The sequence below is a fragment of the Eucalyptus grandis genome, chromosome 3 (genome assembly GCF_016545825.1).
Source record: "Eucalyptus grandis isolate ANBG69807.140 chromosome 3, ASM1654582v1, whole genome shotgun sequence".
NCBI classification, from domain to species: domain Eukaryota; kingdom Viridiplantae; phylum Streptophyta; class Magnoliopsida; order Myrtales; family Myrtaceae; genus Eucalyptus; species Eucalyptus grandis.
This window is the reverse complement of record NC_052614.1, coordinates 10,214,925-10,238,265: the sequence shown is the minus strand read 5'-3', so window position 1 is coordinate 10,238,265 and position 23,341 is coordinate 10,214,925. Positions and strand designations below refer to the sequence as shown.

Sequence of the window (23,341 nt, the reverse complement as noted above, 5' to 3'; positions counted from 1 at the left end):
ATGATATCAAACAGAAAAGAGAGCAGAAAAAGTAAACTAGAAATAAAAAATTGGAAAGAAGCTTCTTTAATTCACGCGGTACATCTAAAAATGTCCCCATCTTCTCTCACTCTCTCTCAACCTTCCCTATTTTTTTTCTTTCCTCCCGCTCCTCTCAATTTTTGCCTACTTTTATAAAAGGAGAGAGAGACAGGTGTTCCAATACGAAGATCAAGAAAGATATCAGAACAATAAGCAAATTTGAAAGAGGAAAAAAATGAAAAAGAGCAGGATTGCCTCTAATTGATATAATATTCAAACAGAGTCATAATGCTGAAGAAGCCTATCGGCTTCTCTAATTCCACTAAAATAAGCACCGTGAGTAGTAGAATAGTGTGTTCTATGCGTTCCCTCTCCTGCAAAGAGAATTTGCAGTTCTGGAGACGTGCTGATTTCGTGACTTTCCCGCGGCAATGGCTCGGCCATCGTGTCCAAATCATCACCGCTTGAACCGACAGCTACATAGCTATACGATCCCAAGAACAGGGGATCGGTGCCCCATCTGCTCTTCAACACTTTCTTGAACTTCACATCACTTCCAACGAATCTGTGCGCAGATTTTACATTGCCATTGCACAATTCTGGTGTACCGGACTTGACCTGGGGTTCTTCAGGCTGCGACAATAAGCAATTAACTGTACTTGAAATGCCCGCAATAATTTCCTCATCAGTAAGTGTTTCAAGCTGAAGAGCTTCTTCCCCTGCAAACCAAGATAGTAGGACATCTGAATTGTGATAAATAGGGCATAAAGATGCCGTCCTCCTCATCCACCATGGTATCTCCTCGTGCCTCACCTCCGAGTCCGATCGATGAAAAGCCATTTGCAACACTGGGAAATTGTCAAAACTCTTGCCTTTTGGGTCATGGGCCGGGTCAAGCTGCAGAAACAACTTGTTCACCACACCAAAACCAAGTCTTGATATGGCCTGAGTCTTGAAAGTGGGCAAGGAGGACTGAACAAACCTGAATCCTCACTAACTCCGGCTTTGAGCACTCCTAGTGAGACCGTGACGATCACATGATTGGCTGACATAACAGAACCATCACAAAATGCAGCTTCACAGGCCTATCATTGGAATGGCCATTTCCCAAGATCATGCCCTGATGAACCTCAGGATGCCACTCAATCCTCCTAACCTTCCTGCCCACTTGGATTAGGCCATCTGGAAGCACCGAGGCCAGCGACTCAATGATGCTGGAATAGCCTCTGGCTATGGTGATTTCCTCACCAGGAAACATCCTGTACTCGCTCTCTGCACTGTAGTCCAGCGTCTCGAGGTCGCCTGCCGATGTGTACGTCCTCTGGGTGTTCTCATGCATTGCGAAAATGGCCTCCTCGAGTGACCTCCTCCTCCAATTCCCACGGCCCCCCTGGACCTCCTTGTCCTGGTCCTTGACCACCTCCCTGTAAGTCTCAAGCCCTTGCCTCAGGAAAGACCCGATGCTGAGGACCTTCCCACCATTGTTGCTCTTGCAGACCCTGAAAGCCTCAGCTGCAAGATTGTGGAGCTCTCTCTCCTCACTGCTTGCTCCATCTTCAAGAAGCTTCCCTTGTGCAAAATCCATGAGCAATTTAAAGAGGGTCGAGATTGGCTCAACAACACAAGGACTCACCTCAAGCCCACCCTCAGCCTGAGTCTTGGACAAATCCAAGAACCCATCCATGCACTCCCATGGCTGGTCAGAGTGCAGGGCATGGATTTGCTGGGCAATCTGGTGAATTGGGCTGCCTCCAATACCATGAATCCAAGTAGCACCCATCTCAATACGGTCACCACCAAACTCAGAGGTGTTAATCCTCCCACCAATCCTTGTACCTCCTTCAACTACACACAGCTCAAACAAGTCCCTCGAGCCTGCGCAAGTGTAGAGCCTGTGAGCAGCTGTAAGGCCAGCCATTCCTGCCCCAATTATCACTACTCTAGGTTTCTTAGCCCCCATTTTTGAAAGCTTTTCACGCCTTCTACCTGATGAACTGACAGGTTCCAGCTTCGGCAACACCTCCAAACAAGCAAAGAAAGAAAAAAGAGGTTTATGCACGAAGTGAAGTGAAGAGGTGGAACTGTAAGTTACTGATGAGAGGGATTTATAACGAGGGTATGGTGCGAGTGTAAGAGCGTTGAGCGTTGGCTTCTTGAGTTGAGCCAAGTCCCTTTCTCACAGTATTTGTTTATTGGTCTAATGAAGACAGGCCTTTACTTTTATTGAAGCTCTACCACATAGCGTTTTCACGCATACCCTAAAAGATAAGTCTATTAAAATCCCTCTCTTCCCCCTCGCAATCACCACACACAAACGCACGCACCCCTCGTATTTGTTAAAACCCCATTTCACCACACACACCCGTCCATTCATGACAGTCCCCTATAGTTTACTCGCCCGACGAAGCTTCTTGATTCTTGGGGTGCTCTTTCTTTATTCTTTTTTTAACTTACTGTTGTTGAATGTAATGTCAGAGTCAGTCAACTAGGGGCTCAAAGAACTGCTTGGGGATGGCCAGGGGACATTTATAAGGTTGATAGTGCCTTTCACCAACCTCTCACATGTAAAACTGGTTAACGACGGCCCACCCTGTGATCAGTCAATGGTCCTGATCAGCCCAAGGAACCATCACCTAAAATGGAGCTGCTTTGCTTACCACTTTCATCCTTCGACTCCACTTTTTCTTTCTTTCTTTCTTCCTTTTTTCTTTATTTGGGAAATTTGTTTGAAACAAGGCGACGGAAGGAGCAGCAATTTAATGCTTCTTATGGCTGACGGCACCATAGTACATACACCACCGTAGGTACTCCAGTCCTGTTGTGTATCAGTCCTTGTTGAACTCCACCCCTAACTTCATGAACTTGCTTTTAGATATCACTTCAAAACGCTGCTTGCCAGAAGATTTTCAGAATTCCCCTTCACGGGACAAGATTGCTGGTGCGACATTTTCCCTTTTAAATTCCTCTCATGCTTTCAAATGATTGATTGAAACCTAGTAAAGACTCAACCACCGAAAAAGCCTCACTTCTTTATCCGCTGTTGTAAAAATTGGTCTTTTATTTTCCTTATATATGCCACAGACCACAACCTGTGTGTGTTTTCACTAAATTGACAGTTAGATTTCATGTTGCATGTAAAAACTCGGTCGCGATAAATCATTAATTTCATATATGCGTTACATCATTTGTTTACATGTTAATTTGCCAACATTGGGCAAAGTAGCTGAGATCAAGGACAGGAATCATGGGCCAAACATAGGAAATCATTTTTTTTTCCCTTTCCTCCTTCATTCATAAGCAGCTTTAGATTTTCCTATTTATACCAAAGAAAAAAAAAATTGGCCCCAACGAATATGGAATATAAAAAATAGAAAAATGTTTTTTGAGCTACCCACCAACAGGTTTAGTTGGTAATGCAGATTGTGATGTGAGATAAAGGTGGTCATGATATCTGATGGAGATAGGCACCGAGAGAGAGTGTTTATTACTATGACCCATGTCTAATATATTCTAGTTTAATGATATGAGCAAACCATGTCAAGCTCAAATTTTTTTGAATAGCTTTAAACAAGGATCTATGAAAATAATTTTATATAAAGATATCCAATGCCAAGATAACCTTCATCTAAGGATATCTTCTTAAAAGGCAGTGCAGATTTGGACCAGATTTAGTTACAGAAGTTTAGGTGTTTCTGACCGGGTGTAATTGAACAAAAGAGAAAACTTCGCTATCTCTTTTACCCAAAGCATCAATTAGGATCTTAGTAGGGGAAATGGAAGGATTTAAAGTTCAAGAGATAGACATGGACACTTCAGTTTGAGCTAAATTATGTCTAGATCCGGAGGAAAAAGGAAGAAGTAAAGTTCCTATCAAAGTTATTAATCACGACACTTCGCAAAAGATAAATTAGCTCCTTAACACTCACTTTTTCTAGCTTAAAAATGGTGCGATATATTAGGTGACCACAAAATCGATGATTCCAAGTGATATGTTTGATCAAAGTATATTCTGAATCTCGAGTGTACTCAACTAAAAATTCTCAACCTAGAGATCACAATAAATAGATTAATGAAGAATGCTCATTCGTGGAGGATGGGAAATTGCTAGCCCTAATAGTGTTAATTGTCTTCCGTTAAGCATCATAGGTTCTTTAATTTAGTATATCGGTTCACCTAAGATTTGCAATATCAATGACATCTAGAGTTTAAATACTCCTTGATTGAACAATATCATGTTTTTGCAAAAATTTCGTACAATGAACTTTGTTTACTGTATTTTCCGGCTTAATGTGCAGACATTTAATGTATCGAATAGCGTGGTATTGAATCATTACCGGAGACAGCGAGAAAGTTCTAGAAAACTTAAAATTTCACGTGATGATATATTTATATTGGTGAAAACAAGTCAACTCCTACGCGCTTTAATTCCCACTCCTAAACCTAATTGTCTAGTTAGGAAATCCGCATCATGTTAATGCATGAAGATCAGCATGGGCTTAATAAATAACCTATTAGGAGGTCATAATTGACCAGAGTTGAAGGACTTATTAAATGATTGGCACATTGATAATCGCGATCGATCTTTCAAACTATAGGTGGACAATGTAGTTCCATAGGCATGCTTAGGTTTACTATATAATCCCTTTTTCAATTGAATCAATTAGTTAATGAATGCACATTGTTCTTGTAATAAGAGACAAGTTCAAATCCTTGAGTTCCTTGCTTCCTCCTCATCGTCTCTCGTGACAAGCTCACCTTGAGCAACACCCAACCATCCGCACATAAAGGGTGTCATTTTTATTTTCTTTCCTTTTTGTGAATAATTTACTCTGTTATTGCTAGATGTGTCTAGATGAAACTTATATAGCTTCTAGTAATTTAAAAATACAAGAAAAGTAATGACTACAAAATCCGAAAAATATGGAATTAAAATCAAGAAAAGAAACTTTTTTTTTTTTTTGCTTGTTGGGTCTTTGTCATAATATAGTGAGGGAGATTGATAAGAGAATGATGGGATGGGATGGGAAAGGAGAAAAAGCAAGCCGTAGGTGGATATCATTTGATATAATTTGTGTTGGGATCCACTTTTCATCATATGGTCTAATTATGCGAGGATTGCTTTGCTGAGAGCAAATCAATGCTGGCCATGCAGAACGTGACACTTGTTTTCATTGCTTTCCTTTTTACCCAGATTTGCAATTTGACCGCCCTTTTTTCCGTAACAAAATTCCAATTTGTTACCCAAAAGCTCTCTCTCTCTCTCTCTCTCTCTCTCTCTCTCTTTCTCTTTCTCTAGGATTGACTTGCGTGGAGTAAATCAGGGGGAAACAGGATTTTAAGGCCGGTATTTTACATTAAGCCAGGAGTACAAAATACATGAAAGTTCTCGAGCCACTAACTATATGTCTTTGAATTATTTTTTGGCAAAAAATATTATCTTGAACTTGCATACAAGCTGGAGGCATTACTTAATTTCTTGGCTCAAAATATATTCCGAGTTACGAAGTTGCTAGGATGATCTTCATCAAGGTGTTGCGTTACCCTTGATTATGAGAGTTGAGGTCAAATGAGATTGCGCTAGACTCTAATCTCTTTGTTCGGTAGTCTACATCCTCACTTGTAAAAGTGTGTTTGGAATTCATTCGTTATGATTTAGCATGAGTAAGCATTGTTTGTAAGTTGAGATATATGTGTGAGCTATATTGAAAAAAGTTTTACTTCGGATAATCAATGTGGTATGGAGTAGTTAATTCTAGTTGCCTTATGACTCATCAGTTTAAGCCTTTAAGTAAAAGCAAATCCAATTAGATATGTTGATGAGTTCAGACTTGGGATCCCTCTTAGTGATCTACCCAAGTGAAGGTAATGTGGGCTTCTGCTACAATTCTTGTTGAGTTGCATGGGTGAGTTGTGTTAAAAGAGTTCTATATCAAAAAATGAGCTTGGTATGAAGCAATTAATATATTATAGTTTACTTGTAATTCATTAGTTTAAGCTTTTATGTCACATATGGGTTGAATTTGATTTATTGACTTGTCTCGAACTTGGACTCATCCTTGGCGATCCCCTAACTGAAGGTATTAGACTTCTATTGCATGCTCTCAATAATTAGTATTAGATTCGATGGTAGATTGGTGGGCTCCCAATCTATTCCGATGTTTGGTGAATATTTAAACACGAAATCTTGTGACCAATGCAACTTTTGGATATGTGGGATGTAGCATAGCAATGCAACCTTGATGACAACCTTCATAGTTCAATATAGAAAAAGAGACAATGGATCTTCATCCATTAGAGATAAGTTGAGATGATGGTAGGTGTTAGAGATTCAACTTGAGATAAGTTGTTGCATAAAGATACGAGTTAAGGGATGCAAACCTAACAATGAGCTCACACCTAAAAAGGAGATTATTAAGTTGCACGTGTGAATTGTGTTAGAAAAGTCCCACATCGAAGAATTGATGTGGAGCGAAACAATTAATATATCATAGTTGACTCATAATATTGATTTAAAATTTTAAGTGAAGATACTTCCAACTAGATATATTAGTGAACTTGAACTTGGGTTCTCCCCTGGCAATAATGGGATTCTATTGCACACTCCCAACACTCCCAACATATGGTTTTAGAGTTGAAGTCCATTGGTAGGCTACTCTCAATGTGTATTGGTGTTTGGTAAATCAGCCCAATTTTGAGGCAGCCTTTGTGGTCGGTCTAGTAGAAAGACCGAGGGTGAAAGTGGATGTTGTTGTGGAGCATTGCAATCTTGATGACAACTTTCATGGTTTGATTTGGCAAAAGGGATTGAGGATGAAAGTAAGTGGTATTAGAGATTCAAGTTGAAATATGTTAATGCAAAATGATATCTAAATTAAAGGTGAGCAGACCTATCACTGAGCTTGCGTGAGAGAGAGTGATTGTTTAGAAAATAGTCTCAAATCTAAGAATCGGTTTGGTGGGGTAGCTAATATGCCCTAGTACTCATTGGTTTAAATTTTTACGTGAAAATGAGTTTAATTGGATTTGTTGATGGACTCGAACTTGTGCTCTTGCCGGGTGGTCTCACCTTGATGAAGGTACTAGGCTTCTGATGTGAGCTCCTAACAAACAGTATTAGAGCCTATGGTTAATTGATGGCACATTACCAATGTGTATCAATGTTTGTTGAAAATTCTGACCAATGCAAATGTGACATCTTGGAATTTTTTTCATTTTCTAATAATATGCACCATATTAAAATGGTTGATATTTTTCATTTCTTAGAGATTTACATATAACTGATTTTATGCTATCAAATTGGGAATAAGTATAAACTCATTCAATGTAAGAATGTCGTGAACTCTTGGATTAAATGATGATTGTCTTATGAATAATAGTTAGTGGGTCTGTGGATGATGGAAAATAAACCCCCCCCTTTTTCCCCTTGTCCTCTTCTTTTTTCTACTTTGGACAACGATATGAAACGTCAAATAAGAAATTTAGATTGGATCTTGTTCTAGATCCTTACGACCATAGTTAACGTAAAGAAGAATTACAACCCCTCGCCCCTCCTCCCCCACCAAAAAAAGAAGAAGTTTTAAGACTATTCTTGACATGTCAATTTTTGCAATTTGCCCTGAGTTTTTCAAATTAGTGGCCATGCGCCTCTCGAGACTAACTCCAGCCATTTTTTTTTTTTAAAATATATGCGGCAAAGTGACTAGTTATGAAAGGCAAGTTGATCATAAATAATTTATGTTCATTAGAAAATGTATATGGCCTACTATATAATTCAAAACTACAATCAACACCCATTTGACATCGATTCCAATCAAATTCTCGCGAGAACCTTAGACATATGCTCTCACATGCAATATATACATACATATACATGTGTATGATGAATTTACCAAAAATAATTAATCGCGTGTTATCATTTGGTCGAAGTTCTTAGCAAAATTTAGTTGGAGCCGACGCCGCGGGAGACGGTGCAATGGGATTCCAAAATCCAAGAAACGTCGGTGGGGGCAATTTGCAACGAACCCTCAAAAGACTAGCAATACCTCGTTTGCCCGAACCTTGAACGGCTCAAAATTTTCTGCTCGATTAGATATGGAAAGCGATAACGTCATTAACTTCCGACTTTTGCGAAAAAAAACCGACCATGGACCCAACCAAAATCGACTGGGCCCACAATAATGTCCGTGGGCCCAACTTTGGTCGATTGGTCCATCGTGTTGTCTACATCACTGCTGGATCATTCCCAGCCTCAATCGAATATGATTGGCTACGGAGGGTAAATTTAAAAATAAAAAGAAAAGGAAATCTAAACAAGATTAGGGAAAAAGTTAAAAAAAAGCTATTAAATGGACAAATTCCAGACGGAGAAACGTTACATGACCAAAAACCCCGATGTGCCCAGGTGTCAATCAATGTATCAAACGTCCATGCCCCCAATTAAATTGCACCTCAGTTTCTCACCTACCTTTGGGTATGAAAAAAAAAAAAAAGAACAAGAAGAAAATCCAGAAATAGAGAGGAAATGACCTGTCCTTTTTCGAGGAAATGATGTCGGCTTCTCTAAAATCCGTACAAAGCTGATGTATCGAGCCACATTTGAGAATAAACAGAATAGAGTTTCCATACAGTTGTGCAGATTATATAAAATCAGCAATTTTGTGGAGCTCCTTGGTTCTATTAAATTGTATAGCTCAATTTCCGTTTCTTGTTTAATTTTTACGAATGTCTCCTACATTAATCCAATTAATGGTAAAATTTTCAGCAGCTTCTCTACCGTGTTTCCTAATGTATAGTTTTTATCTGGTATTCAAAGTTTTGTAGGTTATGGCTAACAACGGGGATTTCCTTCCTTCCTTGCTCATTTGAAGAAGCTACAATTTGGTATGATGTCATAAGTTCTTCAGTCTACTTTTTTGCTCAAATATATATTTTTAATTATATCCAGAACCATAAAGTTATCTATATATAAAAATGGCATAAGGAATTTATCATTACTACATCGATTGTGAACTCAAGTCAACCTTGTTCTTAAATTAGTATTTGTTTTATTTCTTTAAGAATGTTAAATCACAATAGTATTGCAATTGTATCTTAAGTCCAACCCAAATACTCAAAATTGACTTTGATTGCTATTTCTCTTTCTTATTCTTTTTTTTTTCACACTTCCCTTTTCAAATTTTTTTTTCCGAACATCTTCCTATGTCAATGAAGATTATTAGCAAAAAGGTTATTATTGAAAAATGCATTCTATGTGTAACTTTGCCAGTAAATACAATCCACATATTGTGTTAAGATCATTTAGGTTAATAATTTTGTTACAACGTAATATATAAAATTTCAAAATGTTTTTCTTAAATCTTGGTTTCGATTATCTATCACTTTTACTAACTTAGCAGAATGCACAAGTTTCCTATAGTTGAAGCGTGAAAGAAATATAGATTAAGCTCCTATAATATGATTGATCATCATAATATGAAGATTGTACAAACTGTAGGATTCAAACGGGAGGTTCATAGTTTCAATTAGTCTTCCTGTTTTAGTTCCTATTGACAAAAAATCTTAATAGTCAAGATTAAAAAAATTAAAAAATATTTGGTCCTTTATTTGATGGCATTCATGCATGTATTCGAGTTGTTCTTAGCTTAAGCCAAATTGGACCGATAACGGCCCAAAGCTTGTGTTCTAATTTTCTTCCTCCCCTTTTTCTTAGCTAAGGATGTTGGTCCTTTTTAAAAAAAAAAAAAAAATTATTTCCACGTTTTAATTTCTTCTTATAACTAAATTCCACCTTTCAAGATGTTCCAGAGGGAATGAAAAAATACGGAACGAGTTCAAAAGCTTTTGATCTGTGTGCTGCATTTGTGCTCGGTTCGTCATGGAGACCAGCAAGTGATCCTGATTCATGGGCATTTTGATCCCCTGACTACGTGCGCAAACAGGCCCACCGTGCGTTGAGGATGAGATTTAGCATATGTTACAGCAAGCAAATGAGTGGTGTTTTCCAAGAACTGGAGCACAGTAAAGACGTGAGAGGCTTCTCAAACACAGCTAACTTGGATCCTACCAACTACTCATCTTCTACATTCTGTATATCAGATCATGTCCCAGTTCATGTCCACAACAGAAAAATCAAATAAACCATCTGCTAAGGGTATCAGATCATCAGAAACTCCGTGCAAACTTTCATATCAGATTAAAAAGTAAAGAAGGCTGCACACCAAATATTAACAGGACCAAGCAATTTACCCAAGTACATTTAAACAACAAAGATAACAGCCATCCAGTATATAGTGATATTATTCATAAGTATGCTCTCCCTCTCCTATGGCAACTTCCTCATTTCAAACCATGAGATCACGCTATGTCCGCTTTGGGAAAATCACCTATCTAGTGCAGAAGGCAAGCTGTGCAAACGCTACAGAGCGTAGTATTAGACGTAAATGCCACAAGAGAGGAGTAAGAACAATGACCCAAAACCCTGCACCATTGCAAAAACATGCTATCAGCAATAAATTCATGTGAATTTGGACACTAATAGTTCCAATGTTCTACTCTGATTATCATACTAGACAGTCTTTGTGATTTGCAATCAAATTACCTAACCATCCAATCCAATTAAAAGGGGAAACAAAAAAAAGATGGCTCACTTGAGTATAATAAGAGAATTCACTGACACAAGGATCACAGAAGAGGATAATACAATGGCTATCTAGAGTTATTAGCTGAAGCTTATGAGTGTAATTGAGGATACAATATGAGAAATTTTATGCAATTCGGAAAAAGCAACATATTTATTAAGACAATAGATGAAGTGACATACCAGGAAGATGGATGCCACGGCTCCTGTAAAAAGCTCCTTAGCTAGGCTACGGTTTCTCCTAGAAGAGGTTGCTTCATAGCTTCAAACACAAGAAAGCATGTTACAACTGTCTACTGACTAATGACATGAAAGTTTCTAGCATAAACCGATCCAATTACTAGAAACTTGTAATAACAATAAAATGCCTAGGCATGAAGTTCAGCAAATTACAGTGTACTCCTGTTGGAAAACAAAGAGATAGCCAGACCCAAAAAGAAAATGCAACAGCTTCGCAGCAAGAACTATGCAGGACAGACCATCATCGTAATCATGGAATTCTTCGATTTGTGCATGAGGTAATAAAACAACACCATATGCCATTAAAATTGCAACGACTAGTTCAATTGAAGCCTATGTGTAAAATAAATAAATAAATAAATAACTGTTAAACTGAGGACAAATAGGAATCTAAAACCAGGCTTTGCACCAAATATGCACCAGCTCTTATAAAGGGACCTTTCACAACTATATCTAGATACCATTTTGCCTCCACTACCATGAAGGAACTGAATGGGATATGTTTGCTCACTTTCTGCTCAATCCATATTAAGGGACTTCCCTGCACTCATATCTATGACCATCTAAAAGGCTTTCTATGCCTTCTAATAAAAGAAATATAACACCACACCAAAGTTACCCAATAGTGATGCTCAAGGCTCGGAATAACAAGCCATGTTTGCATAAGTTCTGAAGAATTCTCTTGCTAACAAAGACAGGAGATGTGGAAGATGAAGGCATCAGGTAACTATTATCAAATTAAACAATAGAATTAATATAAATATGTTTTGCAAACTCAAAACTAGTAATTATTTGACCGATCCTTAAAAGCTGCAGTTAAATTGACCCGTAGAAGACCAACAGGATTCCAATTGACCTTTCTTCACAGAGAATGCCTAAATGGCAATGCTGTCATCAAACAGCTTCAAGAAGAATAGCCGATGAGGGCAATATCATCGACCCTTGCCCGGAGAGACGATCAGATCGAGGATTAAGCACAGTAAGTGCCACTTCCTCATATGTGCAAGTAAATGGTGGCTCACATGCACATATGAAAAAGCCCCTCTTCCTACAATTCTATGTCCCAAATTAGAGCATCAAAATTACTACCCCAAAAAGGGTCATATAAAAAACCCATATCGCCTTCCATCAGCACAATATGCAATCATCTGATCATTAACATCGTCATCTCAAGAAAACACTCGACTCATAAAAAATAAAAAAAATAAAAAAAATGTCCTTCGTTTGATCCGGACAGCAAAGAGCTCAACGCAATTACGCCCAAGAAACAAAAAAGAAAAAGAAAAAAGGAGAACCCTTTTCTTGGGAAAGCGCATGGGGATCAGATGGGAGCTTACATGAAGAAAGAAGCCGTGATGACGAGTCCGATGGCGAGCATCAACACAGACAGCGTCGGGTACCACGAGATCGGCACTGGACTGGCAATCCCTTTTGGAGCCTGCATTGTATAAACAACAAGAAGAAACGTCACGAAAAACGAAGGACGGAGAAATGAATCCGGGAAATCGGGAAGAGGGGATGACGGTGATTCAAGTGGGAATTGAAGAGAATGGAGTTGAAGGGCCGATTCATCGACTTTACCATGGCGAGGGAAGTGGCTTCTCCGCTGTTGATGAAGGAGAGAGAGCGTGGTCCTCGAACTGGAAGGAGTTAGGAGATTTATTATAATTATTATTATTCTCATTGTTATTATTAAGGCGGAGATATTTCCATTTACGATACAGCTAAAAAGCTCCCATTTTCGCTAAAAAGACAATTCTACAGTCGGTCCTCTAATCACAATTTAAAGTGGCGACTCCATTTATTTACTTTTTTTCTTTGTTAATTTTTTTGTGTTTCTATTTAAATTTTATTTTTCATAATTAAACATTTCTCAATTTTTAATTTTTTTATGTGGAAATCTCATATATATTAAAGGGACTGCGTTTCCTTCTCCTTTTTTTTTCTTTTCAAATTTTACTCCTATAAAAGTAAATTTTTTAAAAGAGAAATTCCTAAGAAATCTAATTTTCTTGTATAAAATTTATGCATATATGTCAAGTAGAATCTAGAAAATTTTTAGCATAGAATTTTTTTTTTTTTCGCGATTGTATGTTTATAAACTTTTGCTTTAATACTCATTCATGAGTAGCGTAGTTAGTTGAGAGTTCCTTCCTCATTGCTAAGGTTGAGAGTTTGAAACCCTGCGTTACTAGCAATTTAAGTGGGCGGCCATGGTGGTGAGTTGCTGTGCTAATCTTCCCCAAGATAGATAGGGTCCCGTTTGGGCATAGGGAGCATGTGGCAGAATCCTCAATCACAAAAAAAAAAAAAAAAAAAAAAAACTTTTGCTTTAGTTATGCATATTATCATCAAACATTTTTTTATCTTGATTTTTTTTTTTTTTTTTGGTAAACATTTCATGGATGACATTAATCTTTGTCAATCCAAAATGATGAGATTTCATTGACATTAAAAAGAAATCCTATTTTATGCTAATTTTTATTTAATGTAGTTTCTGAACTATTAATTTGTTCAACGTAATTTATGAACTATAACCCAATGTAAAATGTGGTCTATAAACGTTTAATTTATTTGATGCAGTCTTGGTACATGTTTAACTTAATCCCCAAACTATATAAAAAGATCCAATGTTTTATTATTATTATTATTAATTCAAGTTTGGGGATAATATTGAATATTTTTACATAGTCCAAAGACTAATTAAATGTGCATTAAAATTTTATGGATTAATTGAACATATTGAAAGCTTAGGACCGCATTGTATGTTAGATTATAATTCAAAGATCACATTGAATAAAGTAAAATTTTAGGAATCATATTGCACATTGAGCTAAAATTCGGAAATTATACTAGACAGGGGCGAGTTAGAAATAAGTGTGGGCTTTGCGGCCCAAAACATAAATCCTCACTTATTTCGGTGATGACAAAATTTCTAGAACATAAATTGATAGAAATTGAGAAGTTAAAAATTTTAGCTTCTGATTTCTTCGTCAAATCTATTTTTGGAATAGAAATCTGTTTCAAAAATAGAAAAATTAAATTATGTTACCAAACAAATTTTTGTTTCAAACTTGTTCCGAGAAACAGAAAAAAAAAAAGAAATAAAGAAGTAGAAATTTTATTATGTGTGCCTTGAGTGAGCACGGGTTCAACTCAACTACTCGTGAAAATGAAAATAATTTGGATCATCACCATGGGATACGACTATTCTTTCGAGACAACCTTCGCGGGGTCTCTGTCGAGGGAAGAACTCCCCTCTTCCATTTGAAGGTGAAACACCTGTACTTTTCGTTGATTTAGTTTCTCTCAATTACGTGACGACCTAGACCTAAGGTAGTACGGAGGGATGGATTAAGATCGCCTTGGCAGTATGCAGGCGAGGCTAAGGGCATGTCTCCTATTCCACATTGCTTAGGGGAATCATGGTTAGTTTATAAGGCTTAAATCCCTTTAACTGTACATACGCGTTTTCTTGAGTAGTATGAGCTGCCCCGAGATGAACTAAACCATGAAGATTTAGTGTTCAAAACAAATAATATGTGTATAGTGGAGATCTGAGTTACATACTCGTTCGAGACATCCCGGACAATTATGTGCACCCTAGATGAGGTCCACCAATCGAAGGCCTGCCAAGACTATATACAAAGCACAGAAAAGCACCTTCACAATGGGCAACGACCGCGATCAAAGGTCAAAGGACCTTCACAATGGGCAATCACCACCTTCACAATCGGCAACGACCGCGATGAAAGGTCAAAGGACTTTCACAATGGACAACGACCGCGATGAAAGGTCAAAGGACTTTCACAATGGACAACGACCGCGATGAAAGGTCAAAGGACCTTCACAAAGGGCAACCACCACCTTCACAATGAGCAACCCCACCCCAGCCACCCCCCCCAAGATAAGATAAACCATCCATCACGCCATCGCAGGGCCAATCGCAGGCCCAAAAAGTATATAAGAACGCCTTCCCCCACCGTCTGCGCTCAGGTTGCGGAACCCATCTTCCAACTGTCGCAGTAGAACCAGTAAAGCCAGAGTCGTACGGCAAACCATGTCCTCCCTCCCGGGATCGAGCTAGAGACCCAAAGCCGCCGTTCTCGTTGGTGCCGCAAGGTGATCCAACCGTGCCTCGTGACTGCGGTACTCTCTCTCTGCCTTCCCATCATTATCTTCCTGGTGATCCCCTCCACCATGTCCCCCACGTTCACCCTCGACCCAGCCTCTTCTCTCTCTTCCTTCAACGTCTCTGACTCTCGGGTCGCTGCCGAATGGACCCTCGTCTTCTCCGTTGAGAACCCAAGCAAGCTCATCCCGGTGAAGTACTCCCACATGAAAGTCACCATCGTCCTGGACTCCGCTCCTTTGGCTCACGCCAAGATTGGTTCTTTCATCCAGAAGGCTGCGAGCCACATGAACGTTCGAGCCCATTTCACTCCGACGTGCCCAGGGCGAACGAGTTCTCTGTTAAGAGTCTCGTGGCGGGTTTGGAGCGTGGTGAAGTGAGGGTCGACGTTGTCTTGAGCTCCGGTCGGAGGCTTGGCTTAGGCGTAGGTTGGGTTCCTGTGTTTGACGTATCTGTGACATGCAACAGCCTGATATTTACTGCTGAATCTGACGGTGGTGGCCTGACGTTGCTCGTTGGCAGCAGCTATTGCGTTCTCGGTTTCTTCGGTTATGTATAGATGCTGAAGTTCAGGTTTATAGCTTTATTTTTCTTGGTGGTTTGAGCAATTAGATGGTGTATGAGCTGTCAGTTTTCACGATAACCAGAAGCTAAACACCACCTTCTTAGCGTTCGCGCTAAAAATTTAATGTACTGCACATGGAAATAAATAAATTATGTTGATTATTTTGTGGATGATGATCGTTGTTTCCTTATATCTAACTAATCATGTATATATAAGAAATTATGGATTGCAATACGTGAGTTTTCGTATGTTACAAGGATAGCAGCAACCAAATCTTGAAGTAGCGATGGATGCATAAAGTTAAAAGGATATGGACCCTCCGTATCAGGAGTAACTCGCCCCAAAATGACTGAAAATGCCTCCATCTCTCGAGTAATTGTCAAGGGGAAGGCTAAGGGGTAAAAGTGGACAATGGCTTGATTTGGAAAATTCCATTTATGAACCACCCCAGGATGATAAGATCATCACCGGACTCAATTTATCAAAAAGTCAGCAATTCCCTCGTGGAGATTATGCTTTTCAGAGCTAGTGGTCCTAAGTTCACATTTTTTTCAGGCTCCATTTACTTCTTCAATTAAATATGTCCACACTTGTGTTAGTAAAAAAAACTAGAGTAAGTATGAGGGAAAGTGTTAATGTAATTAAATATTAAATTATGTCTTCGTCTAATAGCTCAAATTTTTAGAAAAGTTGATTATGGTGCCACAAAATTTAATAATTATTGTTGTTGTTGTTATTATTATTATTATTATATTATTGTTATTAATGTCGGTAATATCATGATCATTTGACTGGGAACGCGTTAGAAGCAAACGTTTCGATAGCGTGAACAAGCGATGAGCCCAATTCCCCGAAAAAAGAAAAGAAAAGAAAGGAAATCTCTGTCGTCACTATTGGGTCGTCACCATTGGAGGCACAAGTGACAGATGACCCTTCTTGGGTCCGAAATTTCAAGCACATCCGCCGTTGGCTCTAATGGGGTAACTACTCTAGACGAGTACCTTCGAGGAAACAACCATCATAGATTGAAACTCGATCGACGCGTCATGTAATTGTATATTCTGCACCTTAGGATTCTATCCAGCGCCCGCTTTGCAATCCTTCTCGGTGACGGCGGGTCCTCCTTTCTACGTCGCCGCAATCGTGGAAAGAAACGACGTTGGACATCCTTCCCCGGCCGCTTTACTTTGACCCTTTCGCGCTAATTTGTGGCTTCTTTCCAGTTTCTTAATTTTGACATTGATGCCGGCGCGACAAATTTCCGGATGAGCGGCCGCAATTACTTAGCCGACCACTACTTCGAAGGAAGACCCTATAAAAAGCTTCATCCATTCAATTTTCAGACCGAAATACCAGAGGGTGCTCTCAGATTAGGAAACCCAACTTCACCCTGTCGTATGCAGAACAAAGAACAAGCCAGTCATGCAGCAACCCGCGTCCTCCATTCCCGTGATCGAACAAGAGACCCACCGTCCCCGTTTTCGTTGGTGTCCCAAGGTGATCCAACCGTGTCTCGTGACTGCGGTATTGTCTCTCTGCTTCCCCATCGTCATCTTCCTAGCCATCCCCGCCACCATGTCCCCAACGTTCTCCCTCGACCCGGCCTCATCGCTCTCTTCCTTCAACGTCTCTGACTCTCACGTCACCGCCGAATGGGCCCTCGTCTTCTCCATTGAGAACCCGAGCAAGCTTATCCCAGTCAAGTACTCCCACATGAAAGCCACCATTGTCGTGGACTCCATTCCTTTGGCTCACGCCAAGATCAGTCCTTTCACCCAAAAAGCCGCGAGCCACACGAATGTTCGAGCTCATTTTCACTCCGACTTGCCCAGGGCGAATGAGTTCTCTGTTAAGAGTCTCGTGTCGGGTTTGGAGCGCGGTGAAGTGAGGGTCGACGTTGTCTTGAGCTCCGGTCGGAGGCTCAGCTTAGGCGCATGTTGGGTTCCTGTGTTTGACGTATCCGTGACATGTAACGACCTGATATTTACAGCTGAATCTGACGGTGGTGGCCTAACGTTGCTCGTTGGCAGCAACTATTGCATTCTCGGTTTCTTTGGTTATATCTAAATGCTGAAGTTCAGGCTTATAGTTATGCTAACAGTTTAGTATTCCGCACGTGGAAATAATTAAATTATGTTAGCTATTTTGTATATGATGATTGTTATTTCCTTATATCTGATTAATCATGTATATATAAGAAATTACGGATTGCAATACGCGAGTATTCATATGATACAAGAATAGTAGCAGTCGAATTTTGAACTAGACGATGGATGCATAAATCTAAAAGGTTGTGGACCCCCCGTATCAGGAGTAACTTGCCCCAGAATGACCGAAAATGCCTCCATCTCTTGAGTCGTTGTCAAAGCGAAGAGGTGCTCCTAAGGGGTCAAAGTGGACGATGGCTTGCTTTGAGAAATTCCATCTTTGACCCAACCCAGGATTATAAGATCCAACGCCAGACTCAATTTATCAAAAAGTGACCGACTCGTTCGTGGATATCACACCTGCCAAACGCCACCTGCACCAGTTCATTCTCTCCCATCAATTTGGCTCCACTTATCCTACACCTTAGTATGGGTTTGCTCGTTAAATTTTAAAAGATATTATGTTCCACAATAAGAACCAGTCTAGCACGACTCAAACAGTGGGAAAATGGACGCTTTGGCTTTGTAATTTTTTTATTTTACTTGGAAATTAACGTATTGGTGTTAGGGAAATCCCTTATGATGTTTTGAAGATGACAAAATAAATCAAAGGCTACTAACATGTTTGATGGTTGAGTAATAGACCATGCAGATAATAGAACATGTAAAGGATATTGGTAAAGTCCTGAAGACGACCGAGGAAGACTGAACGTAACATATGTCCAGTATATTCGAAGATTTCTAGACTTACGTGTCAAAGTCTGAAGCGCCGGACTTTAGTGTCAAAGTCATTCTACATCGAAGTCCGCTTACTCCGACTAATTCCGGATCGAACGTGAATGAACCGAACCACGAGACTCTATGCGGGCCGAACCTGGCCAGGTGAGACCTTAAAGTCTAGAGACCCAGATTGTAAAGTCTAGAGACCCCAGTTGTAAAGTCTAGAGACCCAGTTGTAAAGTCTCAAGACTCATATCGTAAAGTCTCAAGACTCGGACTTTACATCCAGTTCGATGAATCGTAACTCAAGCCCAATCATACAACGGCTAGTGATCCTGGTTTGGATTCCACATCAAGATTGATTTGATTGAAGACAAGATCTTTCTATACGAAGAAGCTTTACTTATGGAAACCAAGATTTCGTTTGTATGGGCGATCGGAATCAATTTGGGATTTTACCTTTGTCACTCAACGGCTACCAAATCTTCTAAGATACGTGAGCTGTCCAATGGGTATATTGGAAGACGATTCTCCGGGATGCTGTCCAACGGTAGTTTGGAAGTGGAGGAGTATTTAAGGAGATCATGGACCGATGAGCAAGTAAGAGACAGAGCGTAGAATTTATAATTCCAAAGTCTAAGCGACTTTAGATCATATACTTGTCTCTTGAGAGCTTAAACGTTTGTAATCGTGAGAGAAATACCAAGAGAGTGACTTAGTGAGATAGTGTGATCTACTAAGTGTTTGCACTCGGAGTTGTAATCTCTTGTTGATTGCATAGTGGAATCCACCAAGAAGGCTGTTATCGTGGGAGAGTGGACGTAGGCTTGGATTAAGCCGAACCACTATAATTTCTGTGTTCTTATTCTCTTCCTAACTCCTTTATTTTGTTCATACTAGCACTATCAATTGGTATCGAGCCAAGTGCTCGGTTTATAAAAGTGTTTTTACTTTTGAGCTAAAGATTCTTTATGGCTAGTATGTTGGCACCAGTCTTATGGAAGGGCAAAGCAACACAAGGCCACCATATTTCGATGGAAGAAAATACAAGCAGAATGGCCAGAAAAGAACAAAAAAGAAGAAGATGATGAGCAAGAAAATTTATGCTTGATGGAACATTCGAATCTGAGTCTCACTCGGACATAGACTCGAAACAGAGTCTCATTCGAACCAGACTCAGAATCCGATGAGGAAATCAAGGGGAGAAATCGAATCCAAAAGAAAAGGAAAAGAATCGTGATCACCTCAAAAAGGCAACAAATTGAGGGGGAGCTTTGATCAATTATGGAAAAATCTTTTTTGATTGATCGTGATCTTATTATGGATGGAAGGAAAGGTAATTGTGTCAGAATTTATTCTACAAAATCCGGTTAGTGCATCTCTTATTACCTTTTGTCATTAACAAATCTCATATTGATATTATCATTTTATTATGACAAAAATGGTACGTGAATTTTATGATGCATCCGTGATTTTTATTGGATATTTACTGATATAATCGAAGTGAGCTATATTGCATATCTTTAATATTCGATAAAAGCTGATTTTTCGAAATTGTGATTCATGCAAGATATTGTTATCATTCTCTACGTGAATCCATTATCGCTTTTTGATTATGACAAAAAGGGGGAGAAGATATGAATATGCATATGTGCTGATTGGTTGATATTATTTATTGCATAATATTGAGCTGCAATTATTTTCTATCTTCGATATCCTTTGATTTAAATTTTTAAATCTGCATATTCAGAGATTGTTTTGTCATCATCAAAAAGGGGGAGATTGTTAGGGAAATCCCTTATGATGTTTTGAAGATGACAAAATAAATCAAAGGCTACTAACATGTTTGATGGTTGAGTAATAGACCATGCGGATAATAGAACATGTAAAGGATATTGGTAAAGTCTGAAGACGACCGGAAGACTGAACGTAACATATGTCCGTAGTATATTCGAAGATTTCTAGACTTACGTGTCAAAGTCTCGAAGACTACGCGACTTTAGTGTCAAAGTCTTTCTACATCGAAGTCCGCTTACTCGACTAATTCCAGGCGAACGTGAATGCTGAACCGGAAGAGAAGACGGACTCTATCTTTGAAGTGAACTGGTCACAGACCTTAAAGTCTAGAGACCCGGTTGTAAAGTCTAGAGACCCCGATTGTAAAGTCTAGAGACCCAGATTGTAAAGTCTCAAGACTCATATCGTAAAGTCTCAAGACTCGGACTTTACATCCGAGTTCGATGAATCGTAACTCAAGCCCAATCATACAACGGCTAGTGATCTGGTTTGGATTCCACATCAAGATTGATTTGATTGAAGACAAGATCTTTCTATACGAAGAAGCTTTACTTATGGAAACCAAGATTTCGTTTGTATGGGCGATCGGAATCAATTTGGGATTTTACCTTTGTCACTCAACGGCTACCAAATCTTCTAAGATACGGAGCTGTCCAATGGGTATATTGGAAGACGATTCTCCGGGATGCTGTCCAACGGTAGTTTGGAAGTGGAGGAGTATTTAAGGAGATCATGGACCGATGAGCAAGTAAGAGACGGAGCGTAGAATTTATAATTCCAAAGTCTAAGCGACTTTAGATCATATACTTGTCTCTTGAGAGCTTAAACGTTTGTAATCGTGAGAGAAATACCAAGAGAGTGACTTAGTGAGATAGTGTGATCTACTAAGTGTTTGCACTCGGAGTTGTAATCTCTTGTTGATTGCATAGTGGAATCCAGCCAAGAAGGCTGTTATCGTGGGAGAGTGGACGTAGGCTTGGATTAAGCCGAACCACTATAATTTCTGTGTTCTTATTCTCTTCCCTAACTCCTTTATTTTGTTCATACTAGCACTATCAATTGGTTAATAGCCCCTAATACCAAAAAGGAAATGAGTAATTAACTCGTAAAGTAGGTGACGAAGCGATCTCACTTGCGCATAAAGTCAGATCATTAAAATCGATCGAGGCGTCCATGGGAAAACGGTCGAGAACCGAGGATTCACTCGACAAAACAAAAAGAATAGACGAGCCGCGTGACATCCCCACAAGAGCGGGTGCAGCGATCCCGTGCATCTCGGCGCAGGTGGTCCCGGATTCCTAACTGCCACCAGGGCAAGCGGCCTCCCTGGTGAAGACGGGTAATAACATATATAGGCCCTGTTTGGTTCAGCATTTGGAATGCTCATTTGGACTCTAAAGTCCCTTGGCCAAATGCAAAGGTGTTTGGTTTGTTTTTTTGCGTGACTTTGGCGAGATGCAATTGCATCTCCAAGTGGCTCTAAGGGCCTTTAGCCCAATGCAGCTCTTGAGGTCCTTTGGAAAGTTGCATCTTCGGAATGCAACTTTCGATATTGTTCATCTCTCCGATAGAGAAGCCGATCGACGCTTGAATAAAAATAAATATAAAAATAAATATGTTTTTGCTTTTTTAATTTAATAAAGTTAATTACAAATGCAAATTTTACCAAATGGTATTTTGGCCAAAGTTGTTTCTCAATGCAAATTTTACCAAACAACATTTACATTTTGGAAAACCCCATTCACCCAAAGGTATTTGCATTTCTGCAAATGCATTCCCCAAAAGCCGAACCAAACGGGCCCATAGTCTCTAAATTTTAACTAAATATACAATGTGCTTCTTCAATTTTAAATTTATTCAACGTGGTTCCTAAAACTTAAACCAATATATAATATCATTCCTGAATTTTTAATTTATTTAATATGATCCCAAATTTTTTTGTGCATGTTAGATTTTTTTATACATATTCAATTTAGTCCTTAGACAGTATGAAAATGTTCAATATTGTCCTTAACATTTAACATTTTCATATAGTCAATAACCAAATTGAATATATATAAAAAATCCAAAGATCATGATGAACAAATTAAAAGTTCAAGACAACATTGAACATTTGATTAAAGTTTATGGACTATATACTAAACAATTTTAATGTTTATGAACCATATTATATATTTGGCCAAAATTTATATACCGTTTGTGTTATTTACCCTTATTTACAGCAGAGCTATTTCCATTTACTATATGAAGCTATCTCCATTTACATTATGATAAATACACCCCCCCAACTAAAAAGATAAAGCTGCCCTCAATATTTAATCACAATTTAAGTGGGAATTTCAAATTTATCTACTTTCCTTCCTTTTTTTTTTTTTTTGTATTTCTATTTAAAATTTTGTTGTCAAAACCAAGCATTTCTCATTTTTGTTTTTATCTATTATGTGTATCAGTATACCGCATGTATATTAAGTACTACGTTTTATTTTTCCTTTTGAGATTTCACTTCCGAAGTACTAAGTTTTATTAAAAAGATAAATTTTTGAGAAACCTAATTTTTTCTATGTTGTTGAGCAAAGTTATGTATTTTTTAAGTAGAACTTAGAAATTTTTTAGCATAGACCTTTTTTAACAAGATCATATGTTTATAAACTTTTACTTTTGTTATGCATATTATCATCAAACTTTTTCTATCTTTATATTTTTCCATAAACACTCCATCGATGACAATTTTTGTCAATCCAAAATGAAAAGATTTCATGGTCATTAAAAAATTAGGAAAACCATTTGCGAGTATGTATAACCGGGATCAAGAAGGGTATTAGATCATCAAAAATTTTGTGCGAGATTTCGTATCAAATTAAAAAATAAAGGCGCTGCACATTGGAAATTAACAGGATGAACCAAATACATTCAAATAATAGAGATAACGACCATCCAGATACAACAAAATTACTAATAAGTATGCTCCCCCTCTTCTGTGGCAACTTCCTCATTTCAAATCATGAAATCATGCTAAATTGTCCGCTTCGGGAAACTCACCGATCTAGCGCAGGATGTTGCATAAAAAGCTACAGAGCTTAATA

The 23,341-nt window shown here is 38.8% G+C and overlaps 2 protein-coding genes and 1 pseudogene across 2 annotated transcripts; all 3 read right to left on the bottom strand.

Annotated features, from left to right (window-relative positions):
* Positions 1 to 257: 257 nt before the first annotated feature.
* On the bottom strand, positions 258 to 983 carry LOC120291159 (probable polyamine oxidase 5). The gene has a single exon (XM_039308148.1). The coding sequence runs from the start codon at positions 859 to 861 to the stop codon at positions 295 to 297; it is 567 nt and encodes a 188-aa protein (XP_039164082.1). The 5' UTR covers positions 862 to 983; the 3' UTR covers positions 258 to 294.
* Positions 258 to 2,173, bottom strand: LOC120291158 (annotated as a pseudogene).
* Positions 2,174 to 10,143: 7,970 nt separating this feature from the next.
* LOC104436484 (transmembrane protein 258) lies at positions 10,144 to 12,587 on the bottom strand. The gene is made up of 4 exons (XM_039308606.1): positions 12,479 to 12,587; positions 12,235 to 12,335; positions 10,841 to 10,919; positions 10,144 to 10,498 (listed from the first exon to the last, which is right to left on the bottom strand). Exons 1-4 carry the CDS (start codon positions 12,479 to 12,481, stop codon positions 10,451 to 10,453), a joined length of 231 nt encoding a protein of 76 aa, XP_039164540.1. The 5' UTR covers positions 12,482 to 12,587; the 3' UTR covers positions 10,144 to 10,450.
* Between the last annotated feature and the right edge of the window lie 10,754 nt (positions 12,588 to 23,341).

What these genes read in the sequence shown, in the direction of transcription:
- LOC120291159 (XM_039308148.1), bottom strand. Translation starts at nt 861, where the DNA reads ATGGCTTTTCATCGATCGGACTCGGAGGTGAGGCACGAGGAGATACCA.
- LOC104436484 (XM_039308606.1), bottom strand. An exon ending in ATCACGGCTTCTTTCTTCAT is followed by an intron (nt 10,920 to 12,234) that starts GTAAGCTCCCAT and finishes TTGTGTTTGAAG; the next exon opens with CTATGAAGCAACCTCTTCTA. An exon ending in CCGTGGCATCCATCTTCCTG is followed by an intron (nt 10,499 to 10,840) that starts GTATGTCACTTC and finishes GCAATGGTGCAG; the next exon opens with GGTTTTGGGTCATTGTTCTT.